This window comes from Anabrus simplex, chromosome 1 (genome assembly GCF_040414725.1).
Source record: "Anabrus simplex isolate iqAnaSimp1 chromosome 1, ASM4041472v1, whole genome shotgun sequence".
In the NCBI taxonomy this organism is placed as follows: domain Eukaryota; kingdom Metazoa; phylum Arthropoda; class Insecta; order Orthoptera; family Tettigoniidae; genus Anabrus; species Anabrus simplex.
In genome coordinates, this window is record NC_090265.1 from 475,625 (window position 1) to 495,039 (window position 19,415).

At 39.0% G+C, this 19,415-nt stretch overlaps 1 protein-coding gene across 1 annotated transcript in view; it reads right to left on the reverse strand.

Annotated features, from left to right (window-relative positions):
- The window catches only part of LOC136859426 (zinc finger protein 836), a 42,793-nt gene that overhangs the window by 15,441 nt on the left and 7,937 nt on the right, over positions 1-19,415 (reverse strand). Inside the window, exons 2-3 of the mRNA XM_068225228.1 lie at positions 16,452-16,588; positions 13,137-13,189 (exon numbers count right to left, since the gene is read on the reverse strand). Coding sequence (XP_068081329.1) covers positions 13,137-13,189; positions 16,452-16,550 — 152 coding nt within the window. The 5' untranslated portion in view covers positions 16,551-16,588. The remainder of the gene's footprint in view (positions 1-13,136; positions 13,190-16,451; positions 16,589-19,415) is intronic.

A 19,415-nucleotide genomic window follows, 5' to 3' on the forward strand; every position in this document is an offset into this window, starting at 1 on the left:
TCTGCGCCACTTCTGTTCCATCTTTCAGTGTGTTAAGTACATAGCAGGGGGCGGGAAGCGCCTCTTTCTTCGGCAGCGGTCAACAACAAGGTAATGGCCGATTAATAACTTCTTTCTTTGCTAGCTCAGCAGTTTAACTTTCGGGGCGGGTTCTAAGCGTTCAACCATGTAACCTTTTCCTAAAATGTAACTACTCTTTTCATATATTCTCTTTTAAAACGACATATCGGGATAGAGAGTGCTTAACCCTCTCGAGCTCCCACTCACATCGTCTTGAGGTGAACTTATTTTTCTCAACCAATTCTTCCGTAATGTAATGTAAATTGCTATTAAGTCACCTCTGTAGTATGGGATTAGCCCTTCTATTAACGGCCTAGTGCCAAGTAGGTCTTAAGCAAAGTGTATTAGGAGTGCAAGTTCGCCTCCTCTCAAATTGTATTTTTGAGGTCATGTATTAACCTTCTTGTCATTTAACAGACCTCAGTAGGTTGGGTATTTTACCCCTGTGTATATGTCCTTTGAGGACAGCTTAAAAGTGGAGTTCGGAGTGGCCTATGATAGGCTTGTATTTTAGGGGGAAGTTGCCCTTTCTTGAAAATTGTGTTTCTGCCTCAAGGAGGCTTTTGGGTGTAATTGGAAGCAAATGTTTCTGGCATGTTTGGGGGTTTTCGTCCCCTTTGTTGTATGGTGTTCATTGTAAGGTTGGGCTCATTGCTCAAGAATTATGTTTCTGACTTTTGAAGCCCCAAATGGGATACCTATGTAAATGTATTTTTCAATCGTGTTTCGGCTACTAAGTACCTGTTCTATTTGTTGTTACCTAATTTTGAAAAGAAAATATAACCTTGTTAAATTTTAAAATTAATTTCACTTTAGTAGCTTGAGACCTATTCACCACCCAGCACCTTCTTTCATGCATAACTACCACAAAAACACGGTAACAAGTGGTAGCAGAGCGTGGTTGAATGGGTCTCAATTTAGCCCCTTTTGACGGCTAAATATTGTTTGTTCCGAACTCTAACTATTTTCCCAGTTGCTGGAATTTTTTGAGTTTTTCAAAATTGTTCTGTCACCATGCCCGGCCCTCGCGATGTTCTCCATCTTAATTATTTGCGCAAAGAGGAGTTGATCTATGAATTAACTATCAGAAATGTGCAATCTGGAGGCACGGTTGCAGTAGACACTAACAAGCTTAGAGAGTCCCTAGATTTGCCCATTTCCATCCCCAATTTGGGAGAGAAAGAAATTGATGACTCTCTTTCCACGATCGTCGAGAATATTACTGGGCTAGCTTCTGTAGTTAGTTTTTTTGATGAAAATGATCCGTCTCCTAATCAAATTAAGCGTGTGCAAGGCAGGCTATATCATTTTTCGAATAGGGTTAACGATCTGTTGTCTCTAAAACTGAATGACGTTCAGAGGAAGGAAGTTAGTACGCTCCTGGAAAATATTTCCGAATTATCTAGTAAGGTCACTCTATTGTTGACTGGGGAAGTTCCTCCCAAATCTGATCAACCCACCATAGTGAATGCAGGTAGTGAGGAAGCGCCTCCCAAGGGAGAAATTAATAGGATAACCGTTGCTGCTCAAACTATCCCTGCCCCATTGGACAACGAATCTGAACGTCGTGCATCATTGAGTAACATCCGTTCTGAATTAACTTCCTTGCCATTGAAACCTTTACCTACTATGTCACCTGGGTTTAGCAGCTTGCCTCATCCATTGGCAATGTTGCTCAGAGGTATTTCTAAGTTTTCTGTTAATACCACCAGTGATGTAATTTCATTTTTAAGATTTCTAGTTGAATTTCAGGATCATGCCCTTGTGTTTTCTCTTTCTCCATGTCAAATTTTGCAAATTATTTATCCGTATGCTATTGGTATTCTCTCAGATAAAATCGTAAGAGCCATTGCCGAGCAATCATCTATTGAGGATTTCCATGCCCATTTACTAGCTAATTTCATCCCGGCTAGGGCCAGGTCCTCCCTTATTCAGAAGTACTATTATCGTGTACAGCGCTTGGATGAAAACTTGGCTGATTTCATACAGGACATTAAGTTTTACACTAGGGTGTTTGCCCTTCATTTTCCTGAAGATCAGATTGTACAGGCTATTGTAGAAGGCATTTCACCATCTTATAGGTCATACTTGTGTTTTGCGGCGTGCCCGCAAACTTTCTCTGAACTTGAAGCGTTGGCCGTCTCAGCGGAAGGAGTTAGGTACGCCGATTCCTTGCGTGTGGCAAAAGAACCCCCTCCTTCGTTTAGTAATACTCGGCCTCCACCTCGCCGACCAGTCACACCCCGTAAATGTTATGCTTGCGGGTCGCCTGACCATCTTCGCAATAAATGTTCATTGGTCAAAAGTAGTAGGGCAAATAATGGAGCTGGTTCAGCACAAGTCTGTTTTAAATGTGGGGCCTTCTCACATATCGCCAAGAATTGCCCAAACTCGAATAGCACCCCCTCCTGCTCAACTTCTGGTGCAAATTCTACCTATGCCAATAATAAAAAGTGACTAGTGGCTTCGGCTGAGTCGACTAATCCATCTTCCCGAGACTCAGCCCCTGGTAAACAGGTTGTAAATTCAGAGGACGATCAGCCTTCAAATTCATCTTTTGAATGCCCTAAAGAATGTCTTAGGATTGCGGCGGATACCCCCGCACCCGTTCCTTTTCTTAAGATTGAGTTAAATAACGAGCCTATAACAGCTCTCTTAGATTCAGGAAGTGTTTGTTCGATTATTTCGGCTGAATGGTATTCTAAATTGAAAACGCTTTGTAAACTTCCTGACTATGTCACTTCTCCTGTTCAATACGTATCGGCTAATTCATCTCCATTAGAAATTCTAGGTTCCTTACTGGTCAAAATTCGTATTTTTAAGTTTACATGGAAAGTTAAATTGTTTGTGGCCAAGCAATTGTCTTGCCCCATTATATTGGGAGCTGACTTTATTTCTCACACTGGTCTTGTGCTCGATCTCCAGTCTAGGTCGTGCATATTCAAATTTGCCTCTAATTGTAAAATCCCACTATTAAAGTGTAATTCTGTGTCATGTTCGTCTATTTCGCCTACCCAGGATGAGATGTTGTTAGACCTTAGACATCTAACTGAGGAGCAGGCTGATAGTATTCGCAAACTGTGTCAGTCATTTCCCGAGGTGTTCTCTGATACTCTTGGTGTTACTGACCTTATTGAATACAAAATTGAGGTCACGGATTTGATTCCTGTCCGTTTTCCACCTTATAGGCTATCTCCACCTAAAATGAAGGCTCTGAAAGAAATCATCGATCAGATGTTGAAGGACGGTATTATTAGGCCCTCTAAGTCAGCGTATTCTTCGCCTATTTTTTTGGTCCCGAAACCCCAAGGAGGCTTCAGGCCTGTCATTGATTACAGGGCTCTCAATCAGGTGGTGTTGCAATCTGTGCCCCTTCCTGACCTTCATTCTTGTTTTTCCTGGTTTCGTAAGGCCAAGTTCTTCACCATCTTGGACTTGAATCAGGCCTATAATCAAATTCCCCTTGCCGAAGAGTCTAAACACCTTACAGCGTTTGCCACGGACTGGAATTTATACGAATACAACCGCGTGCCTTTTGGGCTCCCCACCGGAGCAGCTGTACTCACTAGGCTACTAGATAGGGTCTTCTCCGACATCAAATTTGAGTACTTATATCACTACTTGGATGATGTCGTCGTATTTTCAGAGACTTTTGAAGAACATCTAGATCATCTGCGAGAAGTTCTCGACTGCCTTCGTAAGGCTGGGTTAACGGTTAAGTTGTCCAAGGTTGCCTTTGCTAAGCCCTCTATGTCTTTCCTAGGGCATATTGTGTCACCTGATGGTGTAGCAGTCGATCATTCTAGAACACAGGCCATTCGTGATTTTAAACCTCCCAAGGACATTAAAGGTATCGCCAGGTTCATTGGTATGGTGAATTTCTTCAGGAAGTTTATTCCTAACTTCGCTAATAGAGCGGCGCCCTTAAACCTTCTTCGTAGGAAAGGCATCAAATTCGAGTGGGGACCTTCTCAACAAGCCGCTTTTGAAGACCTTAAATTAGCTCTTTGTAATGCCCCTGTACTTGCTATGCCTGATTTCTCGAAGAAATTCATTGTCCAAACCGACGCATCGTCGTCAGCAGTAGCTGCAGTCCTTCTTCAAGAGACTGAACTAGGGAGGCGACCCATCGCCTATGCATCTAGGACTTTGTCGGCTCAAGAAGCCAAGTATTCCATCTATGAGCTCGAAGGTTTGGCAGTCTTATTCGCCTTAGAGAAGTTCCGTCTCTATCTGGAACATGTTAAATTCGACCTGGAGACAGATAATCAAGCCTTAAGCTGGGTCTTAGGTAGGCCGCGTCGTACTGGTCGTATAGCCCGTTGGGCCATCCGTATTTCTGCCTTCCAATTCGATGTCAGGCATATCCGAGGTACTGAAAATGTTGTTGCTGATGGACTCAGCCGTATGTTTTCAAACGACGTTGAGAACCATGAACAGGTCGACCGTTCATCACCTCCCGAGTCCACACTATTTGATGTTAATGCCATTTTAACTGATGCCCCCATGCTCTTTAGGGATATCGAGAAATACCAACATGAAGATCCGACGCTGGCTCCGATAATGGAAACCCTTTCTTCTGGGGAACATGTTGTCCCTTATGTTCTGAGGAATGGTGTTTTATGTTGCCCTTCGAGGCATGACAAGATGATGAAGGTTGTCGTTCCAGCTGTTCTTGTGCCTATGATCTTCAAGTACTATCATGAGACCCCATTAGGGGGGCATCTTGGAATCTTTAAAACTCGTGAAAAGATTCGTGAAATGTTCATCTGGAAAGGTATGGACGGTGAAATCCGTGAACTAGTAAAGGCTTGTAAATCCTGTTTGATTAGTAAACCAACCATGTCCACCAAGGTAGGCCTCTTGTCTTCTCAGCAAGCGTCGCGCCCCATGGAACGCCTGTATATTGATTACGTAGGACCATTCCCCCAGTCAAAGGGTAATGCCAACAAGTTCATCCTTGTGTGTGTAGATGGTTTTACCAGATTTTCTTGGTTATTTCCGACTAAGCTGGCTACCGCTCAGTCTACCATTACTTGCTTAAATTCTATTTTTGCTTCTTTTGGTCCGTGCCAATATATTGTATCTGATAATGCTAAGGCTTTTACATCTAACTTATTTCGTAAATTCTGTTTTGACTTATCCATCTCTCATGTAACTACTTCTACTTATTACCCTCAACCATCTCTGGCTGAACGGGTTAATCGTAATCTCAGGTCCGCACTTATTGCCTATCATCATGAAGATCATTCCAGGTGGGACACGTCCCTGCATTGGTTAGCTTTTGCTTTGAATTCGGCGGTTCATGAATCTCATAAGTTCACTCCAGCTTCCTTGATGTTCAAGTTTATTCCCAACACGCCGCTCTCTAACCTTTGGTCTCTGAGTGACATTCTACCCGAGACAATAGATCCGGATAACATTAAAGATCTTTGGAAGAAGGCTAAAGCCAATCTTAAGGTATCTCATGAAAAGGTTAGAGAAAAGTATGATCGTGGACGGAGACCCACCACTTTGAAGGTAGGTGATCAGGTGATGGTCAAGAATTTTGTTCCCGCGGGCAAGCTTGCCCCCAGATTTCATGGGCCTTGTATAATTCTCGATTTTCTTACGCCAGTTACGTTGTTAGTAAGCAATCCAGCCACCGAGAGGATATTTAGGGTTCACCTGTCACAGGTGAAACCAGTGTAAATTTTGTGTCAACTTGCTTCATATAATTTGAAAGGAATATGAAGGTTATATTTTTTTTTTGAGTTCAACTTTTAAGGCTTTCTGCCCCTTCTATAATATTTTGGTCTTATATGTAAGCCTCGTGTAAAACCTTCCCCGATCCGTTAAACTGCCATTCTGTCCTTGCCTCGGCCATTACCACGCTCCCGTCTCCTGCTTCAATACACACTGTGGCTTGATTTGAGTAAATGCCATGGATATCTGCACGCCGCTGACCCCTCAACCTCCTCACCAAGCCTGTGCCCTCAAAAAAATGATGATGGTCCAACAATATTCTGCCGCCTAGCTTTAATGTTTCAGTGCCCCCGCAGCCGCGTGGCGCCGTGCAGCAACTGGGTCCGAGGACGGGCCCCCTCGGCCCCAGCGAGGACGACATGTGCACGGCGAGCCGGAGCTCTCCTCCCGGCCAAGGCTGATGTGCGGCGCACGACCTGCTACTTGCCCGCAGCCTGTATATGTTCACCGTGGGCGCGGCGTGCTTCAACACCTCTGCTCCCCTCATAGTGCGGGCGAGCGGTATCTCAGGGTACTTGAGGGGTCCGAGCGGCCTCCTTTGGACGCAAGCCGCAACGGCCGGTCTGGCCATCCCACTTCATCACCATCAACTACATGAACAGTTACTATAAGTAATGACTACACTTGGGAATTTAACTGCAATATTTGATGGACATTGCAAAATGTTTCTTCACTTTTAAGTATTAAAAGTTTATCTTCAGAATTCAACTATTACAAACAGAAAGACTTTACTTCACCTGCAACAACAAAATTTTGAAACTGAATCAAACCAAATTAAGAAATCTTATAAATGCTTCTGCAATCTATCTTCATATTCACATCATAACTTGGAACTTGTTTCAAACTGACTTCATGTGTCATCCCTGGAGGAACTTTTGGGGGGGGAGGTCTGTACCGGGCGGTACACCTCCACTCCGCTAATTTAAAATGTGCGCCTGTTAAAACTCCTCTGCTGGAGGAAGTCTGAACTTTATTGACGGTATTAATTTTCTACCTTCTCAGAAGATGTCACTACCTGTAAATTTTGGAGTTTTAGAACTGTGTCATTTTTGATGTGTTTTTGTTTCGCTTGAAGTAAGAAGTGTGAACTTTCTCTTCTAGAGGACACTACTGAAGATCAACAATAGTGCAACCTAGTGCGGAGTCAAAGAACTATTTTGTTGGAGAAATTTTTATTTCAAAATTTTGTTCTTTGTTAAATTTCTTTCTGTTATTGTTTAAGTTGGCTGTATACCCCTCTTTTTCCCCTTGTTTTAGATTTATCCAATCCCGAATTTCTTTTAGTAATTTCCGACCAATCCGATGTATTTCCCCCCAACTTGGATATGTTTCTGTAACCTAGCCAATAAAATAATTGTGGGCGGGTGTTTTCATTCCCCTAACGCCCAGAACCTTCCACGAGAGGATATAAACTGCTGATTTTTTGGGTCTCTGCGCCACTTCTGTTCCATCTTTCAGTGTGTTAAGTACATAGCAGGGGGCGGGAAGCGCCTCTTTCTTCGGCAGCGGTCAACAACAAGGTAATGGCCGATTAATAACTTCTTTCTTTGCTAGCTCAGCAGTTTAACTTTCGGGGCGGGTTCTAAGCGTTCAACCATGTAACCTTTTCCTAAAATGTAACTACTCTTTTCATATATTCCCTTTTAAAACGACATATCGGGATAGAGAGTGCTTAACCCTCTCGAGCTCCCACTCACATCGTGTTGAGGTGAACTTATTTTTCTCAACCAATTCTTCCGTAATGTAATGTAAATTGCTATTAAGTCACCTCTGTAGTATGGGATTAGCCCTTCTATTAACGGCCTAGTGCCAAGTAGGTCTTAAGCAAAGTGTATTAGGAGTGCAAGTTCGCCTCCTCTCAAATTGTATTTTTGAGGTCATGTATTAACCTTCTTGTCATTTAACAGACCTCAGTAGGTTGGGTATTTTACCCCTGTGTATATGTCCTTTGAGGACAGCTTAAAAGTGGAGTTCGGAGTGGCCTATGATAGGCTTGTATTTTAGGGGGAAGTTGCCCTTTCTTGAAAATTGTGTTTCTGCCTCAAGGAGGCTTTTGGGTGTAATTGGAAGCAAATGTTTCTGGCATGTTTGGGGGTTTTCGGCCCCTTTGTTGTATGGTGTTCATTGTAAGGGGCTCATTGCTCAAGAATTATGTTTCTGACTTTTGAAGCCCCAAATGGGATACCTATGTAAATGTATTTTTCAATCGTGTTTCGGCTACTAAGTACCTGTTCTATTTGTTGTTACCTAATTTTGAAAAGAAAATATAACCTTGTTAAATTTTAAAATTAATTTCACTTTAGTAGCTTGAGACCTATTCACCACCCAGCACCTTCTTTCATGCATAACTACCACAAAAACACGGTAACAATAATAATAATAATAATAATAATAATAATAATAATAATAATAATAATAATAATGTCTGCATATTTACATACTAAGTGTAACTTGACTACATTTCTGTAGTTTCTGCTATTTTACAATTAGGATGCACCTAAGTAGAATAATTGTAGTGTAGTTATTTTATCAGCAAGTATTTTGCTCGATTTACTGTTGAGAATTATTTCTTTCCTGTGACATATATGATTTTTATTTATGGAATAGGCTATTTTATTTCTGCTGATATTTCATATTTCTGAAAAAGAAGATAGAATACTGGGTGAGGGGGGCAGGTGAATGGACTGTGGGTGTGAGAAGGCATTAAGGAATATGAAGGAAGAGATAACAAGTTTGAAAGAGAGGCTTTTAACAGAGGATAGGAATGAAGACAGGTCTACCTCAATAAATATACAGGATATGATATGAAGAGAAGACATAGGGGAAGGCACAGAAGAAGTTGTGGAAAACAGAAGGGCAGGTTTACAGACTATGGTTGCGAGCAGACGTTAAGGAATATCATGGAAGAGACAGCGAGTCTGAAGGAGGGGAAACAAAATTAGGGCTACGGGTACACATCAGGATGTGAGTTCAGGAGAAGTATTGGTGAAGAACTGTTATGAGCCACTGCAGGTAGAAGAGCAGAGAGAAGATAAGGATGAGGTTAGTGTTACAGAGGTGTGGCAAAGTAAGAGAAAGGGAATGTAGAGGAAAGGATAGGAAGAGAGAGTTGGAACAAGGTTGTGAGAAGGAGAGAAGGGAGGAGGAAGTTCGGAGAGGGGACGGATGACGTAAGTTATCGGGTGGCTTATTTTGACATTCTAACTTTGAAGGCTATTTTCTCATAAGTTTACTTTATTATTACTTAATGTACCTTTCCTCAGCTTCCTTTACACGTAGGAGCTTGAAGCGTTCACAATTTGTTTATTCAAGGGTTATAAAGGTACTAACGGTCTCTAATGGCTTGATTTAAAATTTATAGTCACCTTAATAAAAATTATGTTCCAACACTGCATATAATACTTTGACACTTTAGAAAAATACATATTCATTAAACCTGAAGCACAATTTTAATTATATGCACTTCAGCAGGGAGTCAAGGTAAGTGTCCTAACCACACAAAAATTTCATAGGTCTGTCATGCATAGTTTTTGAGAAAAGGTACATCAAACATTGATAATTTAGCATTGAAGGGATATGGCATTCAAGGTCCCTTAAGAAAAGACTAGGTAAACTATTAACAGGGAATCTGCCAATAGAGCAACAGCTCTAAATGCAGATCAATGAGAATGACTGATTGATTGATTGATTGATTGATTGATTGATTTGAAAACAATTATTCAAAAATGAGTGAAGCTCAACTAAAACTTAAATTACAAGGGGTGTACTAAGTTGTTTTACACTTAATTTTTTGTACGTCTGGGTGTAGTTCACATTTCACCTTTGAAGGTGGTGACACGTAACTAGTGCCTTGCTCCACCGTTTGGTAGCAGCTCACGCACAGGGCCCAATGAATGCACTCGTCACAGGCATTTCATAACAACACCGTTAGCGCAGGAGCAGACAACATGGAAAGCAATCGTTAAGGACAGCGCTACACGACTTGGTTCCTATGGAAAGAAATTCATCGGTGCTTGGTGGCAGTCTATGGAGAACATGCGCCGTCATGACAAACAGTTTACAACTGGGTGGAATGCCACTTACAGCTGGGGAAAGTGTCATCCACGTGGGTGCCTAGACTCTTGTCTGCAGACAAAGAGCAGAAGCGTGTGGACACGTGCAGAGAACTTTTGTGACACGATGATCAAGATCCAGCTGACTTCATGGCTAGGCTTGTGACTGGTGATGAGACATGGCACCATTACCATGAGGCACAAATGAAACAACAATCGATGCAATGGAAGAAGAAATGTCGAACAGTGCCATCAGTTAGCAAGCGAATGAGAACAGTGTTCTGGGACACAAAGGCCATCATCCTCATTGACTGGCTGGAATTTGGAGCCACGATTAACAGTGCAGCATATGTAGCAACCCATAAGCACTTACGTCGTGCCATTCAAACTAAACGGCCAGGAAAATGGGCTAAAAATGTGCTTCTACAACATGACAATGCCCGACCCCATACTAACCGAGAGACCACCGCTGTCACTGATGAAGTGGGATTCACGGTGCTGCCACACCCACTCTACCGACTTGGCACCAACATGAAGAAACTTCTGAGTGGTCACCGTTTTGTGCATTTTGCAGAACTGGACACAGCTGTCAAGGCATGGGTACTCAGTACTCCAAAAGAAAGTTTTCAGGAAGGTCTGGAGAGAGTGACACATTGATGGCAAAAGTGCATAAGTTACAAGGAGATTATGTTGAGAAGATGTAACTACTCATGTGTAATGTACTTCATTTGGGTAGAAAAAATAAAGTGTAAAACAGTATAGTATGCCTTTCGTACATGAAAAGAAACTATCCAATGACATGGCAAAGTATGAAATACATATCACAAGGACAAAGCAAAAAATGTTAAAATAAAGATAAAGCCCCATGGATAGTAAAATAAGCAATTATGAATTAAAGTTACACTACATATAATATTTGCTAATTCTCCTTAGACATAATTGCAGTTATAAGAAATGGAAGATACCCAAAATGGGAAGAGAACAAAGATATCTGTCCTTCCTGTGTGAAGGATTAACGTACAGTCACACCAAATAGGACAGTTCACTAGCTACAAGCTTGCTATCAATCACAGAGAGGATAAAAGGAGAGCATGGGAAAGAAACTTGATCAATTTCAGCACACAAAACAAAGTCAAGCAGAACAGCAGTTGGTCGATGGATGATTGGTCGATTGCTAGATACAAATGCTATGTCATATAACAGCATAGAATAAGAATTGCAAAATTTACAAATGCTCTTCCCAGGATAATTTTACCATAATAGTAACTTTAAAAAATGTTAAACCCATAAATATCCACAGTCTGTCCAAATAATGTCCACTCTTGAGTACCATTACACATTCAATGATGAGTTTCTCCAGCACCATTTCATTTGTTTTAGATCCCATCTAGCATACCTAATGTTGTCACCACAGTGATGGTAATTCATTTGCACAGTTTTCCTGTGTTGTTCATGCTTCATTTTCATGGCAAAGGACTGGTCTTGCTAGATTTATATATCAACCTTTTCAATACTAATTACGTGTTGATGTTACAAATACCTTTTATTCAACTTGGGGATCGGTTTCGACATATATAATGTTATCATCAGCCATAAAATGAATCACAAATACAAGGACAGTTTGAAAAGTTCTCGGAATCACCGCTAGATGTCAGTGTTAGAGCAACGAGGTTCCCACGCAATAATCCCACATCCTTTGTGAGTGAACACATGGCGCGTCAGTGCTCTAGCTGCAGGAGTGTAGTAGTGACGACTCTTTGTTGTTGTTCCCGCATAGTGATTTGTGATAATGGGAAAAACTGAGATTCGAGCAGTGATTAAATACTTTGTAAAGAAAGGTATGAAAGCAAAGGAAATTCATGCCGACTTTCAGAACACACGGGGGGGGACTCTGCTCCTTCATATTCAACTGTTGCCAAGTAGACCAGCGAGTTTAAATTTGGTCAGGAGAGCTTGGATGATGATCCACATAGTGGACGGCCAAAAAGTGTTATGACCCCAGAATTTATCGCAAAAGTGCATAAAATGGTCATGGAGGATCGTCGACTGAAAGTGCGGGAGATTGCCGAAGCTGTTAGGGATGTCTTCTGAACAGGTATATTATATTTTAACCAAAGAATTGGGTATGAAAAAATTATCCGCAAGATGGGTGCCATGGCTCTTGACATTGGACAATAAACGCACCAGATTGGAAATGTCCGAACAAAGTCTGGCCCGTTTTCAGTGCAACCAATAAGATTTTTTGTGCCGGTTTGTGACTACAGATGAAACTTGGGTCCACTACTATACCCCAGAGACAAAACAGCAGTCAAAGCAGTGGAAACATGCTGATTCACCACCACCAAAGAAAGCAAAGGCAGTGCGTTCGGCCGGAAAGGTCATGGCCTCAGTTTTCTGGGATGCAAAAGGCATTCTGCTGATAGATTATCTTCCTACTGGCCAAACAATTATGGGGCAATACTATGCAAACCTCCTAGACCAACTACAGGAAAAGATACGCGAAACAAGGCCTGGTTTAGCGAGAAAAAAGGTCATCTTTCATCAGGACAACGCTGCGCCGCACACAAGTGTTATTGCCATGGAAAAACTTCATGAAACTTCATGAACTGGGGTACGAATTTTTGCCACATCCACCTTATTCACCTGATTTGCCACCATCAGACTTTCATCTATTCCCCAAGCTGAAAATTTTCCTTGGTGGACGGAGATTTTCTACAAGGGAAGAACTGACAGCCGAATTGGAGAGGTATTTTGCAGGCCTGGAGGAATCTCATTTTCGAGACGGGATCAAGGCATTGGAACATCGCTGGACCAAATGCAGTAGTCTACAGGGAGACTACGTTGAAAAATAAAAGCAGTTCCACCGAGGTAAGATAATTCTAGTACATTCTGAGAACTTTTCAAAGCACCTATATAAGCAAAGATATAATACTCAAAACTATTGTGGATACATAGTGAAATATGTTCATTAAAAATCTATAACTGTCCATTAGACCATGTGTTAAGATAAATCACCATAACAGAAGAGCAACAGCATATATGTCTTTGAAGAAAGGATGGTTTGTAATTCCCAAAGTTGTGTATATTTCATGATTTTTATGTGGAAATTTATTGCCTAAATAAGTAAACTCATAATTCTGTGTTTAAACACATTTTCTTTTGCTTTAAAAGTCGTACAAATTGTTGCACGTAGGCATGAAAAAATGAAGATATAGTGAAAATAGGGGATGTTCATTCTAGAACAAGAAATAAGATACAAATGTATATATTGGTACTTACGCATTTGAAGGTTCACCACAGATAAATTTTTGTTCGATTTCTTCTTTCACTTCCTACACAAGAAAGGAAGGTTATTTTCAATATAAAATTATCCAACAATTTCATTAAAATCTAAAACACTACCTGTAAGGTCTTTATTTATTTACATTTATTTGCCTTGTTTATTCCATTCTATGAGCTTCTATATCCAACTTCTCATGCTGGCAAACAATAAGGATTTATCTACTTGGACTTACTTACATTCTTCTGTTTTTGGCAACATTTGTCAATATTTGCAAAATTTCTGTTTGTAACAACACATATTTCAAAGCATTGAGGTCATAAATAGAGCCCTGCATGGATGTGGATATCTGCAAAGTTAGTGTCTTGGCAGATACAAACTGTATGGCAGTGCGGATAATTTTGCAGATGATTTCTAAATAATGACATTTATTGATTTTCACTCAGGTATACTCTTATTTTTGCTTGTGGCGACCCTTGACAGTGGTATGGGAGAAAGGTGATATATGAAGAGTCTCGAGGCCATGAAGCCAAAAATCTGACATAAACCTACCTGTCCCCTGTCCTTAATTAATGAATTAAGGAACAAAGGTCAATACATTGGTAGTTTTCGCAACAGAAAGTCTCTCATGAACCTGTGACAGTAGGGGTTCTGGTGCCAGGTGTCAGGCCTATTGTATTATGTTAACAGATCTATCTGTTTCAGTATCTTGGATGTAACAGACTGTAGTTCAATAATTACAATATCCGCAGATAACCATTTTGTGGATGCGGATAACCATTCACGGATGTGGATATTATTTTGTATATCCGTGCAGAATGCTAGTTATAAAGATATTATTATAAAAATCATGTCTGTTATAATTTAAAACAATGTTTAAATGTATTATGTCAAGAGGCATAAGACAGGATACTAAAGGAAAATATACTAGCTGTACTCGATGACTATGGCATTAGGGGTAGATTATTAAAGTAATTAAAGGCATTTATGTCAAAAATTGGGCTGCAGGGAGAATTACTAACAGAATGAGTTCCTGGTTCAAAGTGCAGGGCGAATCCCACAAGGGTTACCATCCTTCCTGCATATCGTGTGTCGGTAAATCAGGGTTTGGTTGCCATCACACACAGGAAGTCCATCAACTCTGATAAACAGATAGAACAATAAAAGTTACCCCATTACAGTGAGTGTTGAAAATACTGTCCCTTAACATGTACACAAGCACTGGAGCATGTGGATGATATTCTGGTTCACTCTCAACAATTAAGCCTCATGAACATTCAAAATTTGGGAATTGAAATTAAAAATCTACAGCATACAGACATACATTGTTCAACACTTAATTCAGAAGCTACAAAATAAACTAAACGGGTCAATTACTGCTGTATGAGAAGTAATCACACAGTACACTTAAAAAAGCCAACCAAAGACCAGCTGAGGCCCCCATATCACTGGGCAAGCTATTTGGATCAGGTGGCTACTGCAATAACCATTTGCCCAGACACAGAACATGGTATAACTGGCAACTCAACTGAAGCTTGCTCTGTAGTTTCACCACTGCTGTTCACAGTATATATGGATCATTTACTGAAAGGTATAAAATGGAAAGGGAGGGATTAAGCTGCGTGGAAATGTAGTAAGTAAATGTAGTAAGCAAAAAATGATTGTATGGGAAATGACCAACACTGTGTACTTACCTACACTGGCGAAGAAACACCTGTCATTACATGCATCCCTCCCTGAGGAACTGATAGCTAAGCTCAAAACCACTCTTCTCCCAGGATCACAGATCCGTTATAGTGAGAGGTGACAACAGACATTTCTTTGGCAGTGTAAATAAGTACAAGGCATTTCATTACACAGTGTTGGTCATTTCCCATACAATCATCTTTTGCTAACATATGGTTCTGCTTGTTGTTTTAAGGGGCCTAACATCGAAGGTCATCGGCCCAACATATGGTTCATAATATCTCCTAACCCCATGTCATTGACAAGTTTACACTACATAAACCATACTGTACATAATTTAAGTGATTTAATAGAATCTTAGGATGTTGTTGTAGAACAAAACATGTCATTCTTTGCATATGATATGTGATTTTTACAGGTATGCTTATGGTGTTTTAATTTGCATTTGAAATTGTTGCATGTCTGACAGACTGGAAAGTTTTTATTAGATACCTTTTTATGTTGCTCAGTCCATCCTGTATTTAGTCGGATGGGCTTTACAGAAAATTTGTGTTTGTGAATTAAGATTCTGAATTTTATTCTATCCCAAATGCTTTCTTCATTAATGCCAATTTCATTTAGGTCTTCTCTGATTTCTTTTAGTCAATTATTGTGATTTTGCATTGATAAAGCTAACTTTAAAATTTTCTTTGTGAGCCTATTATTAACCATTCTGTATAAGTGACCATAAAATTGTAATCATTGTTTCCTGATGGTATCTGTGATTTTTCTGTAACTTGATAGATTTCGTGTGATTTCTTTTTCATCCAAATTCTATTTTCACACATTGGACTTTCCTGAGGATTTTTTCTTCTTTTACAATCATTTTTATTTAAGATCTGCCTTTAATTATAATAGTTTCAGATGCATAAAGTGCTACCGTTTTAACTACTGTGTTACAGTGTTGTAATCTTACCTTTTTGATATAGTTCTTTTATTGTATCTGTTCCAATTAATTTTGTATGCTCTTTGAAGTTCTTCAATTCTTTCTTTGTTAGCTTACTGATTTAACCCTGTTGGTTCAATAATTTCAGCAAAACTTACTAATAAATATATGTAAAAGAATCTTCACAAACAGGAACTTCATTTGCTAGTATCTGTATGACAGTCATCTGAGGACAAATCATCTTCATCAACCACAACTTCCATGATGGAGATTTATCAAGAAGAGGTACACTGGAAATCTTTATCTTATGAGTCAACACAGTCATGCCCATGTAAACACAGACTTCTTTTAGCAACTGGTCAAGAGGTACTAACAGTGATTTGCTCTCTTTCTCCCTCTTGCAACACACTACAATATTTACAATAATATTTATCTTGACGATATGGAATATACAGCAACTATTTCCTTTAGGAGGAGTTTTGGGACCTTCTGAATATCCAAGATCAATGCCTGCCATTTCAGTGTCAGTCCAATGAAGTCAACAAAATCTAAATATGCTGCAGAAATATTGTATTCAATCACATCACACACATGTACACAAAGCAAGCAATACAGAACTATGGATCAGAGTGCTTTCAAGAACATGAACATAGAATACTTATCTGGTGTGTAAAAAGAGAATAAAATCAACGGGGCTACTTACAACAAATTGGGTCTTCAAAGGCCATTCTGTTTCCCCCTTAATGTCCCATTCTTCCTCTGGAGTTTCTAGCTCTTCCTTAATATATACTTCCTTGTCCATTCTGTTTAATAAATACAATATCTACATCAGCAACACCACTGAAAGAAGAGAATATTAATAGACTAGTGCCCCGGTATAACTACTTATTTCTTGTGAACATAACATGTCATCGAGTACCAATTACACAATAAACACTTTCTTTACAATATTGTACTTATCAGAAGATGCATTTATTTTTGTAATTCACGATAAACAGAGAAGTGGTAATAGTGCAGCAATTGATATTATCTTTCATTATCTAATTATAATCATTATAAAATATCAAAGCCATTTTGACAGTGCTGATGTAATTATTTTATTATTATTATTATTATTGATATATACAGTCGTATCAGCACACACATTATTAAAACATAACTGGTTTTCGGACACTAAGGTCCATCATCAGTGTTAATATTTAAATTTAATTTCACATAAGTGTGTCATCAAAATGAGTTAAAATGAGTTTAAATTTGTAGCCCTGTCGACATCAACTGTAAAATGAAAAAAGAAAACAAGTGTAAAATTATGAAATCAATACATGTAAACTTACATTGTTGTTGTAAAAGTTATGGACATACCATGGTAAGACTGGCTTTCCTTCGTGCTCAGGCAGTTGGTCGAGTACTAACAAGCGTTCAGATTTAACTACGGAACCGCACTGCAAGCACATGATGTTGCGTCACCTCAAGGTTATGTAGGAAGCACCTGATGTTACATCAACTCAAGATTGTAAACAAGATGTTGCTTGCGACTGTTTCATTTAAAATTTTATCTGGTTCCCTTGTCTGCACTAAAAATATCTCAATGTTTTCACGTGTATTTAATTCAAATCCATAATTACCCTTAAAAATTAACTTCATGTCCTTTTCAATCCCTAAAACGCTATGGTTATTGTTATAAATGTGTTCCGCAAAAGCTGAATACTTGTTGTACTTTATTGCCTTAAAATGTTCTTGATATCTTTGATTTAAGGTTCGCCCGGTTCTTCCTATATAAAACTTTTTACAGTCGTCACAAGTGAGCCTGTATACCCCCGAATTAGTATATATATCTTTTTTATTGACACTGTGTGCATTATATATATGTTCTGATATTTTATTTCTGGTTCGGAAAGCTCTTTTTAGTTGAAATTTCTTAAATATATTCGCGATTTTAAAAACTTGACTTCCAAAATATGTAAATGTCACAAGTTTATTACGTTCATGGATTTTCTTTCTTTTCTCATGGTTTTTCTTTTTTTCTCCATTTTCTTTCTTACGTATAATATTGTCTATCATTTCTGGGTTGTAGCCATTTGCTTTAGCAATTTGTTTTATTATTCTAATTTCTTTTAGTTTGTTTTTATAACTCAAGGGAAGTTTTAGTAATCTACTAATGTAGCTGTTGTAAGCTGATTGTTTGTGAGTTCCTGGGTGGTTGGAATCTTTATTGATGGTAGTGATGGCCTGTGTGGGTTTCCTAAAAATATCGAAATCTATCCTATTGTTGGTTTTTGTTAATGTGAGGTCCAAAAAATTTAACTTTTTATCGATTTCTTTCTCCATAGTGAATTTAATGTTGCTGTCAAGCAAATTCAAACAACCCAGAAATGTTTCGGGAGTAACGAGGTCTCCATTTTAAAATACTACCGTGTCAACAAAACGGACCCATAATTTTATTTCTTTCCGATATGTGTTCAAAATGGTTTTCTCAAGATTATTTAAATAAATATTGGCTAAGAAACCTGATAGTGGGCCCCCATTGGTAAATCTGTGTTTTGCTGGTAGTACTTCCCGTTGAATGTAAAGTAATTATTTTCTAATATTAGAGTTAATAAGTTTATCGTTTCATTAATTTCTATGTGATTTAGTCTGTCTTGATTCTTTAAGTTTTCTTCTATTAAGTCTATGGTCTCTTTAATAGGAATATTGGAATACATGTTGGTCACATCGTATGATACCATTACAGTTTCTTCGTTTATTTCTGTTGATTGTATTTTGGAAATAGCTTCCAAAGAATTCGATATTGAATTACTATTTTCTAGTGTGATGTGGTTTTGTAAGTGTTTAAGTAAAAATTTTGATAATTGAAATGTGGAGCTGTTACGACAATTAATTATGGGTCTAACAGGGTAATTCTCTTTGTGAATTTTTGGGAGAGACTTTAAAGTTAGGCACCTTGGGTTCATCGGGACTAATTTTTGTTTCTCTTTTTCGTTTATTATGAACTGTGTGTCCTTTAGAGTTTCTTTTATTTTTGTGTTTAAGTTCTTGGTGGGGTCCTTCTTTATTTCCTTTATGTCATTTGTTTCTATGAAATCAATTGTTTTTTGGATGTAGTCGTCTTTATTTATGATTTTAGTTTTTAGATTAGTTATTACTTTTTGTTGTGTACTACTTTCTTTATTTTCTTTAATAGGTTTGTTTTTGATGTTTTCAATTTGATTTGCTACTAAGTGTCTTACAGTTTCTTTTTTGTTGTCAGGGACTTTTTGGATAGCTGATTCAGTTTCTGTTATTAGTTGTTTTAATGCGGCATTGTTAATGTTTTGTTTAAAATTGTGTTTGTAACCTAGTTTTAATAGGTTAGTTTCATTTTGGGTTAAAGGCGTGTCCGAAATGTTGACAACAGGTTCACAAAATTCGTGTTCATTATCTATGCATACTGGAAGTAAGTAAGTAAGTAAGTATGAATTAAATTGCAAAATAAAATGAACATCCATCCACCCATCCACCCACCCACCCACCCCTGCTAATAGGTATGACATTCTCTGTACAGTCACAGTATGCTAGGTACAGATTTACCGAGCAAGTTGGCCGTGCAGCTGTGAGCTTGCATTCAGGAGATATGAACCTCGGGCCTTCCAACAGCGAGAGCACTGCCCAAGATTCACAAGGCCGGGGT